This window comes from Amblyraja radiata, chromosome 20, assembly GCF_010909765.2.
Source record: "Amblyraja radiata isolate CabotCenter1 chromosome 20, sAmbRad1.1.pri, whole genome shotgun sequence".
In the NCBI taxonomy this organism is placed as follows: domain Eukaryota; kingdom Metazoa; phylum Chordata; class Chondrichthyes; order Rajiformes; family Rajidae; genus Amblyraja; species Amblyraja radiata.
This window is the reverse complement of record NC_045975.1, coordinates 32,322,977-32,344,945: the sequence shown is the minus strand read 5'-3', so window position 1 is coordinate 32,344,945 and position 21,969 is coordinate 32,322,977. Positions and strand designations below refer to the sequence as shown.

Genomic DNA, 21,969 nt, shown 5'->3' with positions numbered 1-21,969 from the left:
TAGGAAACCTGAACGGAAACCTCAGGAGACTTTGCGCCCCACCCAAGGTTTCTGTGAGGTTCCCGGAGGTTGCAAGTGGTTGCCGGAGGTTGCAGGTAGTGGAAGCAGGTAGGGAGACTGACAAAAACCTCTGGGAACCGCACGGAAACCTTGGGTGGGGCGCAAAGTCTCCAGAGGTTTCCGTTCAGGTTTCCTAAGTGGGACAGGGGCATACACAACTCACCAGTATCCTGTTCAATTTGGTTTTCACTAGGAGCACTGTGCTCATATATCTCGGCCTTGGCATAATGTGGATGAAAGAGGTGAGGTGAACATGAGTGTACTTGATATGAAGGTGTTGTTGGATTGAGTGTGACCTTAAGGAGCCTTGGTAAACCTGGCATCATGGGCATTAAGAGGATAACACTCCAATGCTTGGATTCATTGCTTCCACAAAAAGAGATGGTTGCGATTTTTTGGAAGTCAATCCTCTCAGTTCCTGGACACCACTGCAGATGCTCCTCGGAGCAGAGACCTCCTTCCAACTATCTGTAGCTGCTTCATCAATTACCTTTTTATCATATGGTCAGAAGTGGGGATGTTCACTGATAAATCCACAGTGTTCAATTCTATTTGCATCTACTCAGAAAATGAAAAGAAATTGGACTTGCACACAGCAAGACCTGGATAATATTTCCCTGTTAGGCTGGTACTTTAGTGTAGTGTTGAGGGGGTGCTTCATTGTCAGATTTGCCACATTCAGGATTTAAGATTTAAATTAAGGTTAATCTGGGGAATCTAAAAGTTCCACTCCAGTATAGAAAACTCTATCTTTCTGGGAACTTCACCAAAAACTGACCATTGGGTCATTAATAATTAGCTATTTTATTTAAGCTTTCAGTCCACTAATTGGGTGCCCCTTTTTGCCTAAATTACATATGAGATGTGTCGCGTGGCTATGAATTGATTTTGGATGTTCTAAGGAGATGAAAGGTGTAAAGTAGGTGTGAGTTCATCACTTCAGTCCTGTCCTGTACAATGTTGTATTCACTGTTGTAGTCTGTGGAGCTGAAATAGAACTTGTCCCAGAAATAGTTACGATAAAACACCATTGACACATTTGACTTTAAGTTGATAGTCTCCCAACAATTTTAGTTTGCGTAGATGGCCGAGATGACCTGCACTCATCCACATGATACTGATAAGATGCAGGGCACACAGTGGTCCTTTAAGATCACACCCAAGTCTAATGTTCCACTGCTCATCCCGAGACAGTTAGCCCAGTTCCTAGTGTGTCCTGGTCTCTCGGAGAGGGTCAACCCAATTCCTAGTATGTTTTGCTCGCTCCAAAAGGTGATGAGCTGTAAAGCATCAAGAAACCATATATTTACAAATTGGATAATTACAATGAAGCAGATGTGAGAAATACAGTGAGGTACTAATTTATCCAATGCATAAATTATTTCATTGAGAGCTTGTGATCCTAGCAATTCTTTTTTTAAGAAGGAACTGCAGATGCTGGAAAATCGAAGGTACACAAAAATTCTGGAGAAACTCAGCGGGTGCAGCAGCATCTATGGAGCGAAGGAAATAGGTAAAGTTTCGGGCCGAAACCGACGTTGCCTATTTCCTTCGCTCCATAGATGCTGCTGCACCCGCTGAGTTTCTCCAGCATTTTTGTGTACCTAGCAATTCTTTGCCTAGTTTCTGTTCATCCCACAGCACATTTGTTACCTCAGGGAATAATGAGTGCTGGATTTAAGTGTTGCTCCCCAGTCACACCTCCTGGGTTTTCGGCTGGTGCTCCAGGCTTATTTGAAGGTGGACAGATTATTTTTGATGATCAGAACAATAATGTTAACCTTTACTGTCAATAAACATGAAAATCACTCATTTAAATGTGAACAATAGCCTCAAGGCAAGATGATGGTCTTGCTAGTGACACCTGAATTTGCAGCAATCCCTTGATGTTCTGATTTTTGCCTTCAGCTAAGAACACTCACTGCTCTTCTTGAGGCCACTAAATGGTGAATTAAACTGAAAGCCTTGACCTGCCCACAGCTCCCATGCCATATACTTCAGACTGCATGCGAGTGCATCATAGTCATAGAAAGATACAGCATGGAAACAGGCCCTTTGGTCTACACTGACCTGCAATCACCCATTTACACTGATTCTTTTTTTTTATTTTTATTTTAATATATTTTTTTATTAAAGGTAATCAATTACAATGCTTCAAACAACTTTATATCAAATTAATTCAATTTGCATTAAGTAAAACACTAGTAATACTTATCTACTATTTTTTTAGAAATAATGATAGAGAAAGAATAGAACAGTTATAAATCATTAAGAGAGTGATTAAATAATAATTTGATTATATATAAGAAAGAAAAGAGAAACGAAAAAAAAAAAAAAAAAAAATTTTTTAGTAACCACAATATGTATTATTAATAACACTACTACAAGTGATAGTATCAATAAAGACATATATGTAATTCCAATATAAAAATGAATTATTCTCACCAAATCCCGCAGGGTGCACGCCGAGCTGTGTTGCCAAGAACAGCTACTTCTCTAAATACTGTATATATGGAGACCATATCTGTTCAAAAGAATTATACTTGTCCAATAGGACAAATCTAATTCTTTCCAGATGTAACGTCTCCATCATCTCTGTTGCCCACATTTTGGTTGTGGGGGATAATGTTCCCTTCCAAAATTTCAATATGATTTTTTTTCCAATTATTAAACAGTAATCAAAGAAATTTCTTTGATTTACTGTAAGTGATAGATGTAACTGATTCTGCATTGTCATGTTTCTAATTCCTCTAGGACCATGTGTTCTGGCAGAGTTGCATCCAACTGTCTGCCAGTTTCGAGGGGCATCCAATCTTTGTGTACTAGTGTAAAATGGGAATTAATAATTCCATGACCTAGAGTCATACAGCCAGCGGCAGACTGGGTTTAAAATATTGGTTGCCAGGAGACAAAGGGGCAAAGCGTGGAAACAGGTCCTTTGGCCCAACTTGCCCATGCCCACCAACGTGCTCCATCTACTCTAGTCCCACGTGCTCATTTTTGGCCAACATCCCTCTAAACCTACCCTATCCATGTACCTATCTAAATGTTTCTTAAATGTTGTGATAGCCAGTGGCTCAGTTATCTCCTCCAGCAACTTGTTCGATACACCAACCACCCTTTGTATAAAAAAAGGTTATCCCTCGGGTTGCCATTAAATCTTTCCCATCTCACCGTAAACCTATGTCCTCTGGTTCTTGATTCCCCTATCTGGGCAAAGAATCTGCGATTACCTGATCAATTCCTCTCATGATTTTGTACACCTCTATGAGATCACCCTTCATCCTGCTCAACATCTCCCAACAGCTCAGACCCTTGAGTCCTGGCTTAAGGCCCTCCCAAGATTGTCTGGCTGCCTTTTTGCTTGCAGACAAATGATAGATTTCATGTGGTCCCTCAAACAGAGAGGGGCTGATGAAATTGAAATAAAAACTCTGCAGGTGTGAGAAATCTGAAATAAAACTGAATTTGCGGGAACTACCCATTAGTTCAGGCCATTCTGATGAAGGATCTTCAATCTATCTCCACTGATATTAACTGACTGCTGAGTAGTTCCAATGCTTTCCTTTCTTACTAAAGGGAATACAAATATACTGCCCACCCAGAAAAGCAGCTAGCAATAGGTAATTTGAAAAAATTCAACCCCAATTCTGATATTTTTATTGAATACAGGCACTATGGGATATAGAACCAAGGGGCTAACCTGACTTGGAGACACAAGAGACTGTAAATACTGGAATCTTGAGCATAGAACTAACTGCCAGAAGAACTTGGTGGGTCAGGTAGCATCTATGGAGGGAATTGGCCAGACAAATGTTTTGACTTGGGACTTCCGAATAAGGGTTCTGACCCGAATCGTTCAGCTTGCCATTTCCCTCCACAGATGCTGACTGGCCTACTGAGTTAATTAGCAGTTAATAATCTTTTGGATGAAATGAGTTGGCAAATTGGACTGAAATAAATTATTAGACAAATTCCAAAGCTCCCAGATACTGTGATATTAACCTCGGAGTGGATGTCAGTATGTCATGATAGAGAGAAACTGGCCCTTTGGGTACAGGAGGCATCTCTAGAGAAAAGGAATAGGTGATGGTACACAAAAATCCTGGAGAAACTCAGCGGGTGCAGCAGCACCTATGGAGTGAAGGAAATTGGCAACATTTCGGGCCGAACCCCTTCTTCAGACTGATAGGCATAGGTGATGTTTTGGGTCGGAAGAAGGGTTCCGGCTCGAAGACCGTTCTTCAGACTGAGCGGTTAAAAAAATAGTGCACGGGCCACAATGAGGTAGATTGGGAATTCATCGTTGGCTTCAGAGAGGTCCGTTCATGAGTCAACAACAGCACGGAAGAAACTATTCTTGAATCTGGTGGTACGTGCAATCAAGTGTTTACATCACCTGCCTAATGGGAATGAGGAAATCGCGGGGTGTGAGTGGTCCTGGATTATTTTGACTACTTTCTCGTGCTAGTGTGATGTGTAAATGGGGGGGAGGCTGGTTTGCCTGAGGTATGGGGCTGCATTCACAACTCTCTGCAATTTCTTGCAGCCTTGAGTAGAGCAGTTGCCATACCAAGCAGTGATGCATCTAGATAGGATGCATTCTAAGGTGCGGCTGTAGAAATTGGTAAGAGTCATTGGAGATGCTGAATTTGCTTAGTTTTCTGATGAAGTAGAGACATTGGTGTGCTTTCTTGAACATAGCTTCAATGTGGTTGGACAGGACAAATGATTGGTTATATTCACGTCTAGAAGCTTGCAGCTCACAACCATCTTCATTTCAGTCCTGCTGATGCAAATTGGGGTAACTAAAAGTAAAGATGGTGCTCGATGAATCCCAAAATTAATTTGATAACACATCTTGCAGGCAGTCAATGTAAACTATAGTGTCAGCATTTCAAGAGTTAATATCCAGTTGCTTCACAGAGAATAGAAGCATTAATGGTAAGGTGATTATTCTCATTAAATGTCTCTTATGTCCAACTTCTTGTGCTGTGTGTTAAAAATGTGCACCAATAGTGGACATTGTGCAGTATTTGCAAAATGATAATCATTGAACCCAGAAGTAGGGCTGGATCCTCACTGCCTCGGGTAATCCTATTCATGGTGGATTTTGCTTTTTGGCCCTGAAATTCCAGCCATTCGGGTATTTCAAAGCATTCAGTTCGAACAAGAACTGAACTCATTTGTGCCTGAGGTCAGAAACTACTCACAGGTGAAAGTTCGGAAGTCACAGCTGCTGAGTATTTTGCTGCAAGGCAGGACTGAGCACAGAGAATGTGAAAAAAGTGGCTTGGACGAAGGAGAGGCAGAGGTGATGGAGAGGGAGAAGCCAAGGAAATTAGGTTCCATTTTACTAAGACAAGACTGATTCAGCAGATTCTATGTGGTGTCGAAGCCAAGGAATTTAGATTCAATTGTACTAAGATTAGACTGATCCAGCAGGTTGTATGTTGTGTAAATACCTGGAGTGCAGAAGTATTGATGATATCTCTCGCTTAATAGATTAATGCCGAACCTGGGATTGGCAAGAACTTGGAACTTGTCTACCTTAGGATGGTAATTGTTCTCTTGAGTCTTGATGTTATCACTCTCGGGGGTAGCCTTGTGTACTGATAAAATTTCACAGTGCCCATAATTCATAATAATCCACGGAAAAGGGGAGGTGGAAGAGAAAGAAAGGCTGTGTGGCGCTGTAGGCATTGCAGGTGACTCACAGCCCAAAGTGGTTCACGTTCGATTCAGACCTTCAGTGTTGTCTGTATAGATTCAAACTTTGGTTTCAACGCCCTCCACGTGACTATGTAGATTTGGCCCCAGTGCTCTGGTTTCTGCCCACATCGCAAAAGACATACGGGCTGTGAGGTTAATTGGCTGCTGTGAATTGCCCCTAGTGTGGGTGCGTGATAAGGACAGTCAGCGTGTGTTAGCTGGCTTTGTGAGTGGTCGGGTTGCAGGGAAATAATCCGGAGAATGGAACCCATGAGGTGGTTCTGTTCCGAGAGCCAGCATAGACTCGGTGGGCTGAGTGGCCACATTCTCTTTTCGTAAGCAAATATGACAAAGACGCATTTAGATTTCTCAACTACAGAATGTCCAAAAATGCTGCAGCCAGCAAAGTGTTTAGTTGAAGTGTTGATAATGTTGAAAGAAAGGAGCCACAGCAATTAATGTACAATTAATTACAAAACGCAGTGTTTAGATTGTTGATATCTGATGCCTTTAAAAGTGCCTGTGTTTTTAGTAGAAAAATGGATCTTAAATGTTCAGAAGAAATCTTCCCAATACCCCTCTGCCCATCCTCCTCAACCTTTCCCATATGTTCATGATTTCTGGAAGAAAGTAACTTGTCAGTGTTCCCTTGTTCATTAACATGATTGAATGCTGCATGTTTGTTTTAAAAAAATACTGTCTGTTGCCTTTGGGACATCCAGCTGGTGACCATTAAATGATTAGAACCATTGCGTAGGGAGTGATGCAGGCTGGAACACAGTGCGGTAAATAGTCTACTCTTTCAGTCTGCAAATCCAGGATTGGCTGGTGCCAACCGATCGTGCACCTGGAATCTGGGTTAACAACGGTGGCTTGTTCAGGATTGACATGCTGGGGGCAATCCTGGCAGAGCTGTTACATACTTCATTAAGCCCATCGGCAACTTCTATTGAATAACTGCCCTTCATGTCTGCAAAGCACTATTCATATCAGCTTCAGTCCAAAGCTTCAGATGGGCTGACTTTGAAATGATTTTGCTTCCTATGCCTGTTGTCAATGATTCCCAGGTGCTTCGGAACAATCAGGGCAGTGAATGGGTGAAGCCTCACAGAAGGCAATTGTTAGATGGTTTAATCCTGGTTCTCTGCACTTGACCATTTATTGATGAAAGTGTGTTCAGTTTTGTAGAGAAAGACTAGTTGTATTCTGCAGTTGGTTCTAATTCAGGCACAATTATCCCAATGATCAGTGGAATATTTTCCTCTGCAAAGTTGGGGGAATTTATTCATTTAATTTTGCTCAAAGAGACCAGAATTTTTTTACATGCAAGAGAAATGGCAAGCTCTATTGTGGAGCCTATAGTTTAGGTGACTGCATAGATTACTATTGATTCAGATTACATGTGGCTGTAGAGTAATAAGCTCATTGTCAGTATCAGCTCTTTTATCGATGAATTTACTAGACAGTTTACACCATGAGGGTACAAGTCAGTTGATAAATTTACACACAATTCCTCGATAGACTTCGCTCAAGGAAATTAATTGACAATTAAAATTGCTCCAACCTGTATTTAAACTAACCAGCCCAACTAGAGAAAAGCAGATTTTTTTAAATTTCTAAACTGATTTTTAAAAAGTTATCAATGAAATACTCCTTGGCAAACTGATGGTTAGTTGAAATGTAGGCTGGTTTTCTCTTGTTGACCTAGTTAGTACAGTCAGGTTTTCATTAAATAAAACAATTATAGTTGTTATTTAATTTCCTCAATTAACCTTTGGCCCTGAAGGGGAAGAGGGGATAAATTTGCACAACGTCGCCAGTCGACCAAAGGAGGAATAAAGTTGTCTATATATAAGTTTCAAGCAACAAAGGACTGTCGATGGGAGAATCACAAATTATTTGATATTACAGTATTTCATAACAAGAGGAGTTGAGTATAGGAGCAAAGAGGTCCTTCTGCAGTTGTATAGGGCCCTAGTGAGACCACTGGAGTATTGTGTGCAGTTTTGGTCCCCTAATTTGAGGAAGGACATTCTTGCTATTGATGGAGTGCAGTGTAGGTTTATTCCCGGGATGGCGGAACTGGCATATGCTGAGAGAATGGAGTGGCTGGGCTTGTACACTCTGGAGTTTAGAAGGATGAGAGGGTATCTTATTGAAACATATAAGATTGTTAAGGGTTTGGACACGCTAGAGGCAGGAAACATGTTCTCGATGTTGGGGGAGTCCAGAACATGATAAAGTGATTGATGCAATCAGTACAAAATGGGTTACGTTTGCACTGTTCGCCATTCAACCATATTTTTAACAAGTTTAAGTGACTTTCTCCTTTTTCTGCCTACCTTGGTGTTTACTTTGTGGGTAAGTTTTCTGTGGCCCTTTAAGAAGCCATTGTTGAAGATGTCTGAACAGCAACAACAGGGGCAAGATGTTAATTCTTCATTTTAAACGGTTTGGTGGCAATCCTGTACCCAGAGCCATCGCGGAATTCTCTGCCACAGAGGTAGTTGAGGCCAGTTCATTGGCTGTATTTAAGAGGGAGTTAGATGTGGCCCTTGTGGCTAAAGGGATCAGGGGGTATGGGGAGAAGGCAGGTACAGGATACTGAGTTGGATGATCAGCCATGATCATATGGAATGGCGGTGCAGACTCGAAGGGCCGAATTGCCTACTCCTGCACCTATTTTCTATGTTTCTATGTATCTATCGTCCACTTTGAGATGCTGAGAGTTTGGGCTCTTGGTCTTCGTCTGCGTGAGCTGCGTTGTGTTGGGCAACTTTGGATAATTGAATCCATTGGGAAATGATGCAGGATTGTTGTGTTTCTTCCCAGGATGCAGCCCCGTGTCCTTTTCTCGCTGGTCTTCATGCTGATGCTCGTCCTGATGACAGGAAGCTTGGATGCTGGAAGGACCAAGAAAGGTGAGTGCAGCACAGCAGAACCCTTGGGTTCTTTCTTGTGTTAACACAAAGTACAGGCAACAATCCCAGTTTTACCTGAAGAGAATTTGTTGACCTGAAGAGAATTTCTGATGAAAAACATTGCCCCTTGGGTCCATTTCAAAATCTTTCCTCTCATCTTAAACCTATGTTCTCTAGATTTAGGTTCCCATGCCCTGGGGAAAGGGACTGTGGCTGTTCACCTTGTGTATGTCCCTCATGATTTTATGTACCTCTATAAGGTCAAAGGACATTGTTCCTTCAGTCTCTTATGACCACAATGTGTGCCCCATTCAGCCAGTGAGACAAGGCAGCCAAGTGCACCAGCAATGAATGAAGACTGGCTAATAACCAGTGAACGTAGCTATATCTTAGCTGATAGAAGGATCGGAAGGCAATTGAGGGAAAATGTTTTCACCAAACGAGTCAAGAACTTGCTGCCTATAAAGGTCATGGAGGCAGAACATCCATGTCACAGTTAAAATATCCTTGGTGAAACAGTTGGAGTTAAAAGCCACATGCTATAGTGAAGTAGAAAATGGAAGTGGCCAAAATGGTTCAATTTCTGTCATGCATGGACATGATGGGCTCAATGGCCCCATTTGTGCTGTAAAGCACCATCTTCCTATGATTGTCACTAATTCAGTTTTGGGACTGGGCATCACCGACGAGGCCGGCATTTGTTGTTGTCCATCCATAAATTGGCTTTGGGATGGGGGGGTAGAGGGGGTTGGGGGGCGGTGAGCTGCCTCCTTGAATGCTGCAGGTATTTACAGTACTACTAACATTTATTACTCGCCTCTGGAGCTGGAAAAGTTAAACAGCTTATCAGTCCAAGAGCTTGCACGTCCTTAGCATCCTTTATCAGGGTTCATTCAGAAATTCAACTTCATCACCTTCATCAACCACCACTTATTCAATGTGTTCAAATCAAAAAGAAAGGACTTCCATTTCCCAAAACTTGGCAATTCTTCATTAACCACGAACCTCATCTTTAAATAGCACGCTCCTTATGCATTCAAACATTTATCTACATATAATGCCAAATAAACTGACCCATAATTCCTTGGTTCTAGCTTATTATCTTCATTGAAAATTAGCCACAAAGGTTTTCTCCATTCATTGTTAATAATTTCCAATGAAAATAGGTTCAGGTTAGGATCGAACCTAGGTCTCTGGCATTGTGAATAGCAAGATCGGTCCGAGTTACTGCTTGTTAAGACCAAAGTTGGACCCTTGAAGACTGAAAAAGGTGAATGTATTATGGGGAACAAGGAAATGGCAGATGAGTTGAACAGGTACGTTGGATCTGTCTTCACTAAGGAGGACACAAACAATCTTCCTGAGGATCTGGGTTGACGGAGGAACTGAAGGAAATCCACATTAGGCAGGAAATGGTGTTGGGTAGACTGATGGGACTGAAGGCTCATAATCCCCAGGGCCTGATGGTCTGCGTCCCAGGATACTTAATTAAGTGGCTCTAGAAATTATGGACACAGTGATCATTTTCCAATGTTCTTTAGATTCAGGATCAGTTCCTGTGGATTGGAGGGTAGCTAATGTTATCCCACTTTTTGAGAAAGGCGGGAGCAGGAAAACAGGGAATTATAGACCAGTTAGCCTGACATCGATGGTGGGGAAGCTGCTGGAGTCGATCATAAAAGATGAAATAGCGGCACATTTGGATAGCAGTAACAGGATTGGTCCGAGTCAGCATGGATTTACGTAAGGGAAATCATGCTTGACTAATCTTCTGGAATTTTTTGAGGATGTAACTAGGAAAATGGACAAGGGAGAGCCAGTGGATGTAGTGTACCTGGACTTTCAGAAAGCATTTGATAAGGTCCCACATAGGAGATTAGTGGGCAAAATGAGGGCACATGGTATTGGGGGTAGAGTGATGACATGGATAGAAAATTGGTTGGCAGACAGGAAACAAAGAGTAGGGATTAACGGGTCCCTTTCAGAATGGCAGGCAGTGACTAGTGGGGTACCACAAGGCTCGGTGCTGGGACCGCAGCTATTTACAATATACATCAATGATTTAGATGAAGGGATTCAAAGTAGCATTAGCAAATTTGCAGATGACACAAAGCTGGGTGGCAGTGTGAACTGTGAGGAGGATGCTATGAGAGTGCAGAGTGACTTGGACAGGTTGGGTGAGTGGGCAGATGCATGACAGATGCAGTTTAATGTGGATAAATGTGAGGTTATCCACTTTGGTGGCAAAAACAGGAAGGCAGATTATTATCTAAATGGTGTCAAGTTGGGAAAAGGGGAAGTACAACGGGATCTCGGGGTCCTTGTTCATCAGTCAATGAAAGTAAGCATGCAGGTACAGCAGGCAGTGAAGAAAGCAAATGGCATGTTGGCCTTCATAACAAGGGGAGTTGAGTATCGGAGCAAAGAGGTCCTTCTGCAGTTGTACAGGGCCCAAGTGAGACCACACCTGGAGTATTGTGTGCAGTTTTGGTCCCCTAATTTGAGGAAGGACATTCTTGCTATTGAGGGAGTGCAGCGTAGGTTCACAAGATTAATTCCCGGGATGGCTAGACTGTCATATGCTGAGAGAATGGAGTGGCTGGGCTTGTATACTCTGGAATTTAGAAGGATGAGAGGGATCTTATTGAAATTTATAAGATTATTCAGGGTTTGGACATGGTAGAGGCAGGAAACATGTTCCTGATGTTGGGGGAGTCCAGAACCAGGGGTCACTGTTTAAGAATCAGGGGTAAGCCATTTAGAACTGAGTTGAGGAAACACTTTTTCACACAAAAGTTGTGAGTCTGTGGAATTCTCTGCCTCAGAGGGCGGTGGAGGCCCGTTCTCTGGATACTTTCAAGAGAGAGCTTGATAGGGCTCTTAAAGATAATGGAGTCAGGAGATATGGGGAGTAGGCAGGAACGGGGCACTGATTGTGGATGATCAGCCATGATCACATTGAATGGTGGTGCTGGCTCATAGGGCCGAATGGCCTACTCTATTGTCCTATTCCTATTGTTTATTGTGAAGCAGCAGCCCCACCAGCTGTGCCTTTGTGCCACTTTTTTTATTGCTGTGCTGTTTTTATTGGAAGGATCTCTTGAGATAGGATGGATGATCTTCATCCCGAGTACCAACCAGCAGAAGAGGGAAGCTCTGGTGCAAAGACCCAAATAAAGAGCTTTGAACTATCATGCATCTATACACAGTAAACGGCTCGATTGTAATCATGTATTGGGGTCTTTCCGCTGACTGGATAGCACGCAACAAAAGCTTTTCACTGTACCTTGGCCCACATGACAATAAGCTGAACTGAACTGAATCGGCAAGTCTCTTTCAACACCCTCACCCCTCCCCCCTTTCCCCTTACCGAAACCATAATCAATAGGCTGACTGTGCTGCTGTGTTGCATTTCAGAGAAAGGAAAGAAATCCAACTCTGCCTGCAAGGAGTGGGAGTGGGGAGCGTGCGAGCCAGCATCAGGTGACTGTGGCACTGGCCTGCGTGAGGGAACCTGCAAGGAGAACGATGACACCAAGACTGTGAAGTGCAAGGTGCCCTGTAACTGGAAGAAACAATTTGGAAGTAAGTTTGTTTTTTTTTTGAAACGCTGGGTCTCATTTTCTCAGACTTTATTTTCTCTCCACTCCACCCCCAACGGAAATACATCGTTCCCAATGATCTGCACTGAGACCTCAGCCTCTGGCGATTTTGTAACTGGCTGTGGGGAGGTGTATAAGAGTTGCAGCAACTCCCTGACAATCTTAAAACCCGAGGAGGCAGAGGGAAAAGCTCACAATATTATTGGGCCAATTAACCTTGGCTCCTTTACTCAAAGTAATGGGCTCACTTTACCGAAGCCATAAGTTTTTAGAAGCAATTAGCCATCTGGTTGATATTATGGGCTTATAGACCCTTATTGTACATTATTTCCAGTGGCTACTTTAAATTGCTCACTGCTGCAATGATACAGTTATGAACCTGGAGCTTAATGAATGGCAGTTGTGATAATTAGGTAATTTCAGAGTGTATCACACCATTTTTTTTCTTGGTTAGGCAAAATTATTTTTCTGCCCTTCTTCATTTAGGCAAATCGATATTACCTGATAAATTACTAATCACTTGTTTGCCTTTTCTAACACTCTGCTTATGATTTTCATCTGTTGCTTCCTCATATATATACCCGCTTCCTTACTCTTACACTTTGTTCTGCCACTTCTGCATGCATTCACCCTCTCCATTCATGCATGCTTCCTATCGTTCTTGCATTCATAATGCAGCATTGGTTGTCAAGGAACAGGGTCAACGACTGAATTCTGGCCGTTGGACCTGGGTGACTTTCACCCATCGACCACTAATGTAGGTCCTGGTTTCCTGACCTGGAACTGTTTCCACAGGTGACTGCAAGTACAAGTTTGGAAACTGGGGAGAATGTGACACCGAGACTGGCCTCAAGACTCGCAATGGCACTCTAAAGAAGGCTCTGTTCAACGCGGAGTGTGAGCAGTCGGTGAAGGTCACAAAGTCCTGTGATAAGTCCAAGACAAAATCAAAAGGTCAGTGTTCACCCTGCTGAGAGAAGGGGCAAGAAATAGCGAATAGAGAGAAGGGGCTCACAATAGTGAATTATAACTCCCTCCTGCAACTAAGGAGAGTTGCTAGTTTACAAATGTTCATTGGCAGAGATAGATGAACTAAGAACATCTTGCTGAAAACTTACCATTACTAACACCCCTGATGTTTACATGAAAGGGTAACCGCTCTGGAGGACAAGTAGTTGCTGCAAGTGTAGGCGTTTTGTGAGGAAGAAGAGTGTGTAAGATCGGGATTTACTGTTTTGAAATTGCCCTTTTTACTGCCATGTCCTATTTTAGGTTGCCAGTCTCAGCATTTGGTGAAGAGACTTGTCGATCATTTGTAGATGGTATAGCTGAAGAATATAATTGGGGGTGGGAAGACGGGAAAAATCGCATTGCAGATTTCCTCGAATTCCTTGATGTGGCAGAATGCCAAGGTTCATGCTAATAATGCCAGTTTAGGAGATTGGCGAGCCACTGCTTGGTCAGGTCTTCTTAGAGCAGATTAGGCTTCTGTGGAGATTAAGGGTCTTGGTGGATAGGGAGAGAGTGCATCAATTGAAGAAAAACTAAATTGTCAAATGCTATAAGAGGAAATGGCAAATATTGGCCAAGTTTCTCCTCCGGCCAAGTATAGGAAGTGAGGCAGATGACGTACAGCTGAAGTCCATTGTAAGTGATGAAAGAATCTCATAATTACTCCATGCATGGTCGGGAGTGTTGGGGCAGAGGAGAGGTTGAACAGCTACATTCTTATAACAAACAAGAGCCTGGAGTTGGTCTGACATTGCTGATCCCAGGATTGTTTTCCCTGGTGCACTGGAGACTGAGATGTAACCTGATTGATGTTTATAAAATGGTGAGTAGGGTAGATAGTCGTAGATGGGAGTGTAAATACTAGAGGGCATAGCTTTAAGGTGAAGAAAGAAGATTTGCAAAGCTTTTTTTTACACAGAGAATGATTGGTGCCTAGAACGCGCTGCCAGGGCAGATAGTAGAATCAGATATGATAGCTACTTTTAAACAGTCACATGAACATGCAGGGAATAGAGGGATGCAGACCATATGCAAACAGATTGGATGCATTTAGACTGGCATCATAGTCAGAGCTTAGTGCTGGTGGGCCTAAGGGCCAGTTCTTGAGCTGCACTGTTCTATATGTAATTGTACAAATAAAAAGGACCTTTCGCTTGGTGGTGGCTCTTTCTTCATTTTTAGATTTCCAATGAAAGTAAGCAACCTCAATATTAAGTGATAACCTGGTCTAAAACAATCTCGTTAATGGAAATGGCAAAATAAAAACTGTGTTTAGTGTTGTTCCTGAATCTTACGCTGTTGTTGATGAAGGAGCTTTTTTTAAATTGGAGATTTAAAATAGATTTACCTGCAGGCGAGAGAACAGAGTTGGCAGCAGTTGTGGCAAAATGGTTGGAGCTTACAAAATAATTTAAAACCATATATAAAGAGGAGCTCTGGCAAGAAAACCTTGGCAAAGGGTAGCCTTTATTAACGGCACTCCCAAGATTAGAAATTGTTTATGGCAGAGGTTAATAAGGATCAGTCGAAGAAAACTTGTTGAGCCAAGCAAGGAAATGAATTCAGATTAGTTTATGAAATTAAGGTTAATTGGACATTTGTGAGTACAAAATGGTGAGGGCAAAAGAGGTAAAAGCAATAAAGAATGCTATTTTTGTCAGTGGAAAGTGCAGAAGCAGACAGTGCTGAACATGATGTGACAGTTCAACAATTTATATAAGGAAATGCTGATATAGGGGCAAAGAGTTTCACCTCAGGATTGGAGAGGGTAATAAAATTAACATCTGCAACTGGACACCTGAACATGGACAAAAATCAGAATAAGCAAACAGAATGAAGGAGAGTCCTACAGGGGCAAATGGAAATAATTGTTTGGTGATTATTGATGTTGAGAAGCGTAAGGATGGAAGTATAAAAGGCATGGATTTCAGGGAGACAAAAGATTTGGGGAAAAGAGTTTGTAAAGGATTGGGAACGAACTGAAAATCTAAAATGTGCAGGTAATTAAAATGTGAAATAAAAATGCGAAAATCCTCAAAACACTCAATGGGTTAGGCAGCATCTGTGGAGAGAGAAACCATGAATGTTTTATTAAAAGATTTGCAGGAGTGTTAAATGGATTGCATTGGATGAGTGAGGGAACACAAAAGTATGATTGATTGGGAAGTGATCTTAGCCGAGGAATATAATTAGGGGCAGCACGGTGGCTCAGCAGGAGATTTGCTGCATCACAGCTCCAGAACCCGGGTTCAATCCTGACTATGGCCGCTTGTCCGTGCAGAGTTTGTATGTTCTCCCCATGACCTAAGTCCGTTTTCACCGGGATCTCCGGTTTCCTCCCACACGCCAAAGATGTAAGGTTTCTAGTTTAATAGGCTGTAAACTGGCCCGAGTGTGTATAGGGTAGTGTTCGTGTACAGGGATTGCTGGTCGGTGCAGACTCGGTGGGCTGTATCTCGCTGTATCTCGAAACTAAACTAAAGTGGAGATAGACACAAAATGCTGGAGTAACTCAGCGGGACAGGCGTCATCTCTGGAGAGAAGGAATGGGTGACGTTTCAGGTCGAGACCCTTCTTCAGACTGATCTAAACTAAAGTGGAATTGTACTGGTCTGCAGGTAGTAATTGTATTCACATATCAATCACGTGATTCAGAAGAGGATATCAGCAACATAGTTAGCAAATGACAAAATCAGGTTTGACTTGTGACAAAGGGTGAAGAGGAACTTTGGGAGGAATGACAGGAACCATAGGGCACATGCTCATGTATTTCAGGATGAGAGAAGGGCAAGGGGAATCTTGAGGAATTAATCATCATTGATTAAATAATGGAAATCATGAGAGCTGTAGAATTGGACTGCTGACTTATCATCAACTACATTATTTCTCATAGAAAGTCTAGATTTTAGAGATGCAGTGTGGGAACAGGGCCTTCGGTCCAACGAGTCTGTGCTGGCCAGCAATCCCTGTACACCAGCACTATCTGATGCAGTAGGGACAATTTACAATTTTTCCGAAGCCACTTAATCTACAAATCTATACGTCTTTGGAGTGTGGGACGAAACCGGACGACCCGGAAAAAACCCACATGGTCCCAGAGGGAGATCGTACAAACTGCATACAGACAGCGCCCATAGTCAGGATTGAACCCAGGACTCTGGCACTGTGGTGTTGTTGATGGTGAGTGGGGTGAGTATCTTGCGGTGCTCCTATACTGAGGGTTTGCGGGTCTGAGATGTGATTTCTCAGCCTCACATGCTGCTTCCTGTCTGTCAGGAAGCTGGTGATCCACCGACAGAGGGGTACAGGCACAGTCAACTCGGAAAGTTTGTAGTGTAGTAGCTCGGGCACAATGGTGTTGAATGCAAAGCTAAAATCAACAAACAAAATCCTCACATGCAGGTAGGTCCCCTGGCGGTCTAGGTGCTGGAGGATAAAGTGCAGGCCCAGGTTGACTGCGTCATCCACAGATCTATTGGCCTGATATGCAAACTGCTGAGTTTGTGATATTTTTCAGCTTGGCCAGCAAATGCGTTTCAAGGGTCTTCATGACTACAGAGGTCAGTGCGACAGGCCTGTAGTCATTAAGACCAGTAATCCTTGCCTTTTGGGGCACAGGGACACCAGTGGAGACTTTGAAGCAGGCAGGGACAGTACAGGTTTGCAGGGACTGGTTAAAAATATCTGTGTAGACCGGTGCCAGTTGTTCGGCACAGAGCTTGAGAGTAGAGGGGGAAACATTGTCCGGTCTTGGATATTTCCGGCTTTTCTGCTTTCTGAAAAGTCTCTTCACCTCCTCTATTTTTATTGTTAATAATGGAGAAGTGATGTTGTGCAGCACGGAGGTTGTGGGTAATTGAGTGTGAAGTGGCGATTGGAGAGGGGTGGGTGGGAAAGGGTCCAGTCTTTTCAGACTGGAGTCTTGCTTTAAGTATGTGTGAAGTGGTGAATCAAATTTGAAGGAATGTATCGTTATTGCTGAGTGAGGAGCCAGTGTGCAAACTAAAGGGCCTGTCCCACTTTCCCGAGTTACTCATGGATTCTCCAGAGTTTTCCCCTTGATTCAAACTCGGAGAATGTCCGTAGCGAGTCCGTAGGAGACCGTAGGAGTCCGTAGATATATCGTAGCGGCTCATTATGCCAGCCGCAGGTACTCGGGGCATCAGGTAAGTTGGGACGTTTTTTCCAGCATGACAAAAAAGTCCCCGAGTAAAAAGATAGTTGGGAGGAGGAGTTCGTAGATCACAAAAATCTTAATTTTTTTCTTTTAAGGTCCTTTCAACTCGGCAGAGGACTCGGGAAAGTGGGACAGGCCCTTTAGGCTGCCTAACTCTCCTCATATGACAAATGTCCATCCCTGGAATCAGAAGACCAACCAGAAGAACAGTAGCCTCTTGTTAACCAGTAGGATGTCCTACTAGGATGGATAGGAGGGTCATATCGCAGGAAGTTGTTTGAGAAAGTTATCTTTCTGTAAACCTAATTGCCAATCTTGTTTTGTTTTTTTCAACAGGTAAGAAGGGAAGGAAGGCGATGTGAAGAACTTCCTAGAAATTTGACAGTATAACCCACCTTTTGTTGATCTGAACTGCAGCACAATCTATACAGCCACCCCTCACCAAAATACCTTTAACCAAGCTTTGTTGTAATCCTTTAATCTGTAGAATTTAATGTAAAGGAACAACCTTTTTAAATGGTTGCTTTTTTTCTCGTCTCATCGCTTATAAACTTGAGACTTTGGCGTGTGTACAGTACATTTCCGCAACAGTATAATTTCAATGTAGAATGCCTTACAAATCTTTAGGATTGTAGTAGTTTTTACAGTGTATCAATTGTCCTTCTAAATCCCATTCAAAATTATTTTTAGTTTCTCGATGTGTTCTTTGCAGAATTTTAGAGCTTTCGTTTTCTGACCTTGGCGTCTCAATGCATCAAGTATATTCCTTTTGTAAAAAAAAAACCTAACTCTCTTTTAGAAAAATGTTAAAGCAGTTAGTGATGTGATCAGAAATGGCCACTTTGCTAAACCGCCATTGTTGCGTTCTTGACAATGCATGATATTGACACATTAAGATCCCTAATAACGCCACACAACTAAATCAGAAAACTTTTTTTTTTAAAGCTGTGAATTGGAGATTTGGAAGGCATAAAATAGCTCATGAAAAATAATACATTTCCTATCCTAAATGTTTGCCATTCATTGAGCAGATCTTTGATGAGAGGTTTTTTTCAATAAAATCTTTTTATAAACATATGCTTTTGTGCTTTCTAAGGTGACTGATAATTGCCATTTGTTCCTAATGATAATCAATGCTTACAGTATATGTGGGTTCAGAAAGAACAAACCATTATGACTTTAGTCTTCCCCCCTGTCTGCCACATCTTCCCATCTCCCCCCACGTCTGCCTTCCGCAAAGACCGCTCCCTCCACAACTCCCTTGTCAATTCTTCCCTCCCGCTCCACCCCTTCCCCGGGCACTTTCCCTTGCAACCACAAGAGATGCTACACCTGTCGCTTTACCTCCTCCTCGACTCCATTCAAGGACCCAAGCAGTCGTTCCAGGTGCGACAGAGGTTCACCTACACCTCCTCCAACCTCAGCTATTGCATTCGCTGCTCTAGATGCCAGCTGATCTATATCGGTGAAACCAAGCGTAGGCTTGGCGATCGTTTCGCCGAACACCTCCGCTCGGTCCGCACTAACCAACCTGACCTCCTGGTGGCTCAGCACTTCAACTCCCCCTCCCATTCCGTATCCGACCTCTCTGTCCTGGGCCTCCTCCACGGCCAGATCAAGCACCACCTGAAATTGGAGGAACAGCACCTCATATTCCGCTTGGGGAGTCTGTATCCTGGTAGCATGAACATTGAATTCTCACAATTCTGTTAACACTTGCTATCTCCTCCCCTTCTTACGTCAGCCCTCGGGCTCCTCCTCCCTTTTTCCTTTCTTCTCCCCGCCTCCCCCCACCCCCTTTCAATCTGAAGAAGGGTTTCGGCCCGAAACGTTGCCTATCTCCTTCGCTCCATAGATGCTGCTGCACCCGCTGCGTTTCTCCAGCATTTTTGTGTACCTATGACTTTAGGAAAGACATTTATATGGTTATTTTGATCAATACACGTATAATGCTCAAGATCAAACATCAAGGAAGTTCTGAAATGTTTTTTATTGCTCTATTTTCCTATGGCACATTTGATAGCCCTTTTCACCTCTAAGTGTCATACGTTTAGTGGCTTGTGGACCAACAAACTCACTGCACCGGAAACTGGAGTTCAATCCTGACATCTGGTTCTGTCTGTAGGGTGCAATGGTGCCTTATTGTCACATGTGCGAAGTGCAAACACATAGTGAACTTCTTTTCTTACAAACAGAGTATTATTATACCATCCGCAATTAGCAATTTCATCTGCCGTATTCCATTTTCCACTTCTTTGCCCGCTCTCCCAACCTGTCCAGGTCCTCCTGTAGTCTCCCTGGTTCCTCAAAGCGACCTGCCCCCTCCACCTACCTTCGTATGATCCACAAACATGGCCACAAAACCATTAATTCCATCATCCAGATCATTAACATAAAACGCGAAAAGTAATGGACCCAATACAAACCCCTAGCAGCCAATTACAAAAAACTCCTGTTGCCAAAGACACTCTTTGCTTTCTGCCAGTCTGCCAATCTTCTATCCATGTCTGAAGAAGGGTTTCGGCCCGAAACGTCGCCTATTTCCTTCGCTCCATAGATGCTGCTGCACCCGCTGAGTTTCCCCAGCAATTTTGTGTACCTTCGATATTATAGAATCATAGAAAGTAGGTGCGAGAGTAGACCACCAGGTCCGTCGAGCCCGCACCGCCATTCACTCATGGCTGAACACTAAACAGACACACTTACCCACAAACAGTAGACACAAGACACAGAACACAAGACACTACCCTCCCCTTTATACCGCTATCACCCCTCTCCACCCCAAGAACCGCGTGATCTCCTGGGGGAGGCAAAAAACCGGATAAAAACCCAGGTCCAATTTGGGAAAAAAATCCGGGAAATTCCTCTCCGACCCCAATCCAGGCGATCGACACTTGTCCAGGAGATCACTCAGGTCTACTATACTAACCATACCTAGGTCCATATCCCTGCCCTCTCCCCGTAGCCCCTTATCCCCTTGGCAGCTAAAAAACCATCTATTTTTGACTTAAATATATTTAACGTTTCTGCTTCCACTGCTCCCTGGGGCAGTGAATTCCACAAACTAACCACCCTCTGGGTGAAGAAGATATTCCAGCATCTGCAGTTCCCTTTTGAACACATTCTATCCATGATAGTTGTTCTAATTCCTATTATCTAATTCCTGTTGTTCTAATTCCTATTATCTTCTGCAAACATTTACATCTCCACATCTTTTTCAGTGTTAACTGATGCAAGAGCCAATACTCTGTGGGATAGCTTGGCCAGTGTTATAACTGACGTTTTTGGCCCAAAATGCTCTCTATTTGTAGACCGCAATGGTTCTGCTACTCTAAAGCTCTCTTGAAAGATATTTAGTCTTGTATTATAAAATACCAGATTGAGTAATCAAATACTGTAATCAATCCAAAAGATCTTATTTATTTTCAAATAATTAAATCTAACTGCATAAAGACAAATAACCACAGCAAGCAATTGAGAGAGAAAAACCAGAGGGACAATAACATAAATTGTACTGATTTTTATAAACAATTCTTTTATTGTTTTTAGCTAATTGAAACAAATGTTTGTGCATCAATTGGAAGAGTTCTCAAGCATTATCCACTTGAATAATAATAGTATTCCCCCCCCCCCCCATCCATTTGCTCCCCCACCTCCCCTGTGCCAGTTCAGTTCAGTTTTATTTGTCACTAGACCAAGGGCAGACCCGTTGGGTCTGCTCCCCCAATGCAGCCGTTCCCTACCTGTAGCCCCCACGGGAGACGTGGTCCTCCAACTCAAGCGGCTCAGGAATGAGCAGTGCGGCTGGTTTTAAATGGCGTCTTTGAGGCGAGATGCGGGCGCCAGCAGCCGTTATGGTCGCTGGCCAGCAGGAGGCGACAAAATGGGAGGGAGGGGGGGGGGGAGAAGGATTTAATGAAAAATGTGGACATAAACATAACGAAATCTAATGAGGAGTGGATAGTTGGAATGATAAGTGAAATGTCTACTGAAATGGCTGCTTCTATGGGTGAGAAGCCAGTTTATTTTTGAAATATTGGGGGGTGGGGGGGGGGAGAAGGATTTGATTAAAAACGTGTACTTAAACACGACGAAATGTAATGAGGAGCGGATACTTAGAAAGAAAAGTGAAATCTCTACCGAAATGGAAAAGATCTCAGCGATTGAGCATCTGGATTCGGTGTGGCAAGGAATCAAAGGAAGAAATGCAGCCGGCAGCCGTACATGTAAATGGATCCATTTCGATTGGACATCTGCGAGCATCGGCCATTTCGATTGGACATCGAGTATTGGGCATTGTGACATCACACGATGGAACGAATCGAAAGGCAGAAAGGCAGCCGGACGGCAGGCGGCAGCCGGACGGCAGGCAGCAGCCACAGAGTTTTAATAGTATACTAGACCAAGTGCAGACCCGTTGGGTCTGCTCCCCAATGGTGTGATCCCCCAACCCAATATTCCACCATGCACCCGTCTCCTCCAATGG

General features: G+C 43.1%; 1 protein-coding gene and 1 long non-coding RNA gene across 4 annotated transcripts in view; both read left to right on the top strand.

Moving 5' to 3' along the window:
- mdk (midkine) overlaps positions 1–18,560 on the top strand; it is a 61,039-nt gene extending 42,479 nt beyond the window's left edge. For all 3 annotated transcript variants that reach the window (XM_033039204.1, XM_033039205.1, XM_033039203.1), the window contains 4 exons: positions 8,605–8,693; positions 12,111–12,278; positions 13,091–13,249; positions 17,820–18,560. In XM_033039204.1, the coding sequence (XP_032895095.1) occupies positions 8,606–8,693; positions 12,111–12,278; positions 13,091–13,249; positions 17,820–17,845 (441 nt within the window). In that variant the 5' untranslated portion in view covers position 8,605 and the 3' untranslated portion in view covers positions 17,846–18,560. The remainder of the gene's footprint in view (positions 1–8,604; positions 8,694–12,110; positions 12,279–13,090; positions 13,250–17,819) is intronic.
- On the top strand, positions 13,256–15,160 carry LOC116984813. Its single transcript, XR_004415125.1, has 2 exons — positions 13,256–14,876; positions 14,912–15,160. It is a non-coding gene; the product is annotated as an uncharacterized LOC116984813 (long non-coding RNA).
- Positions 18,561–21,969: the final 3,409 nt, after the last annotated feature.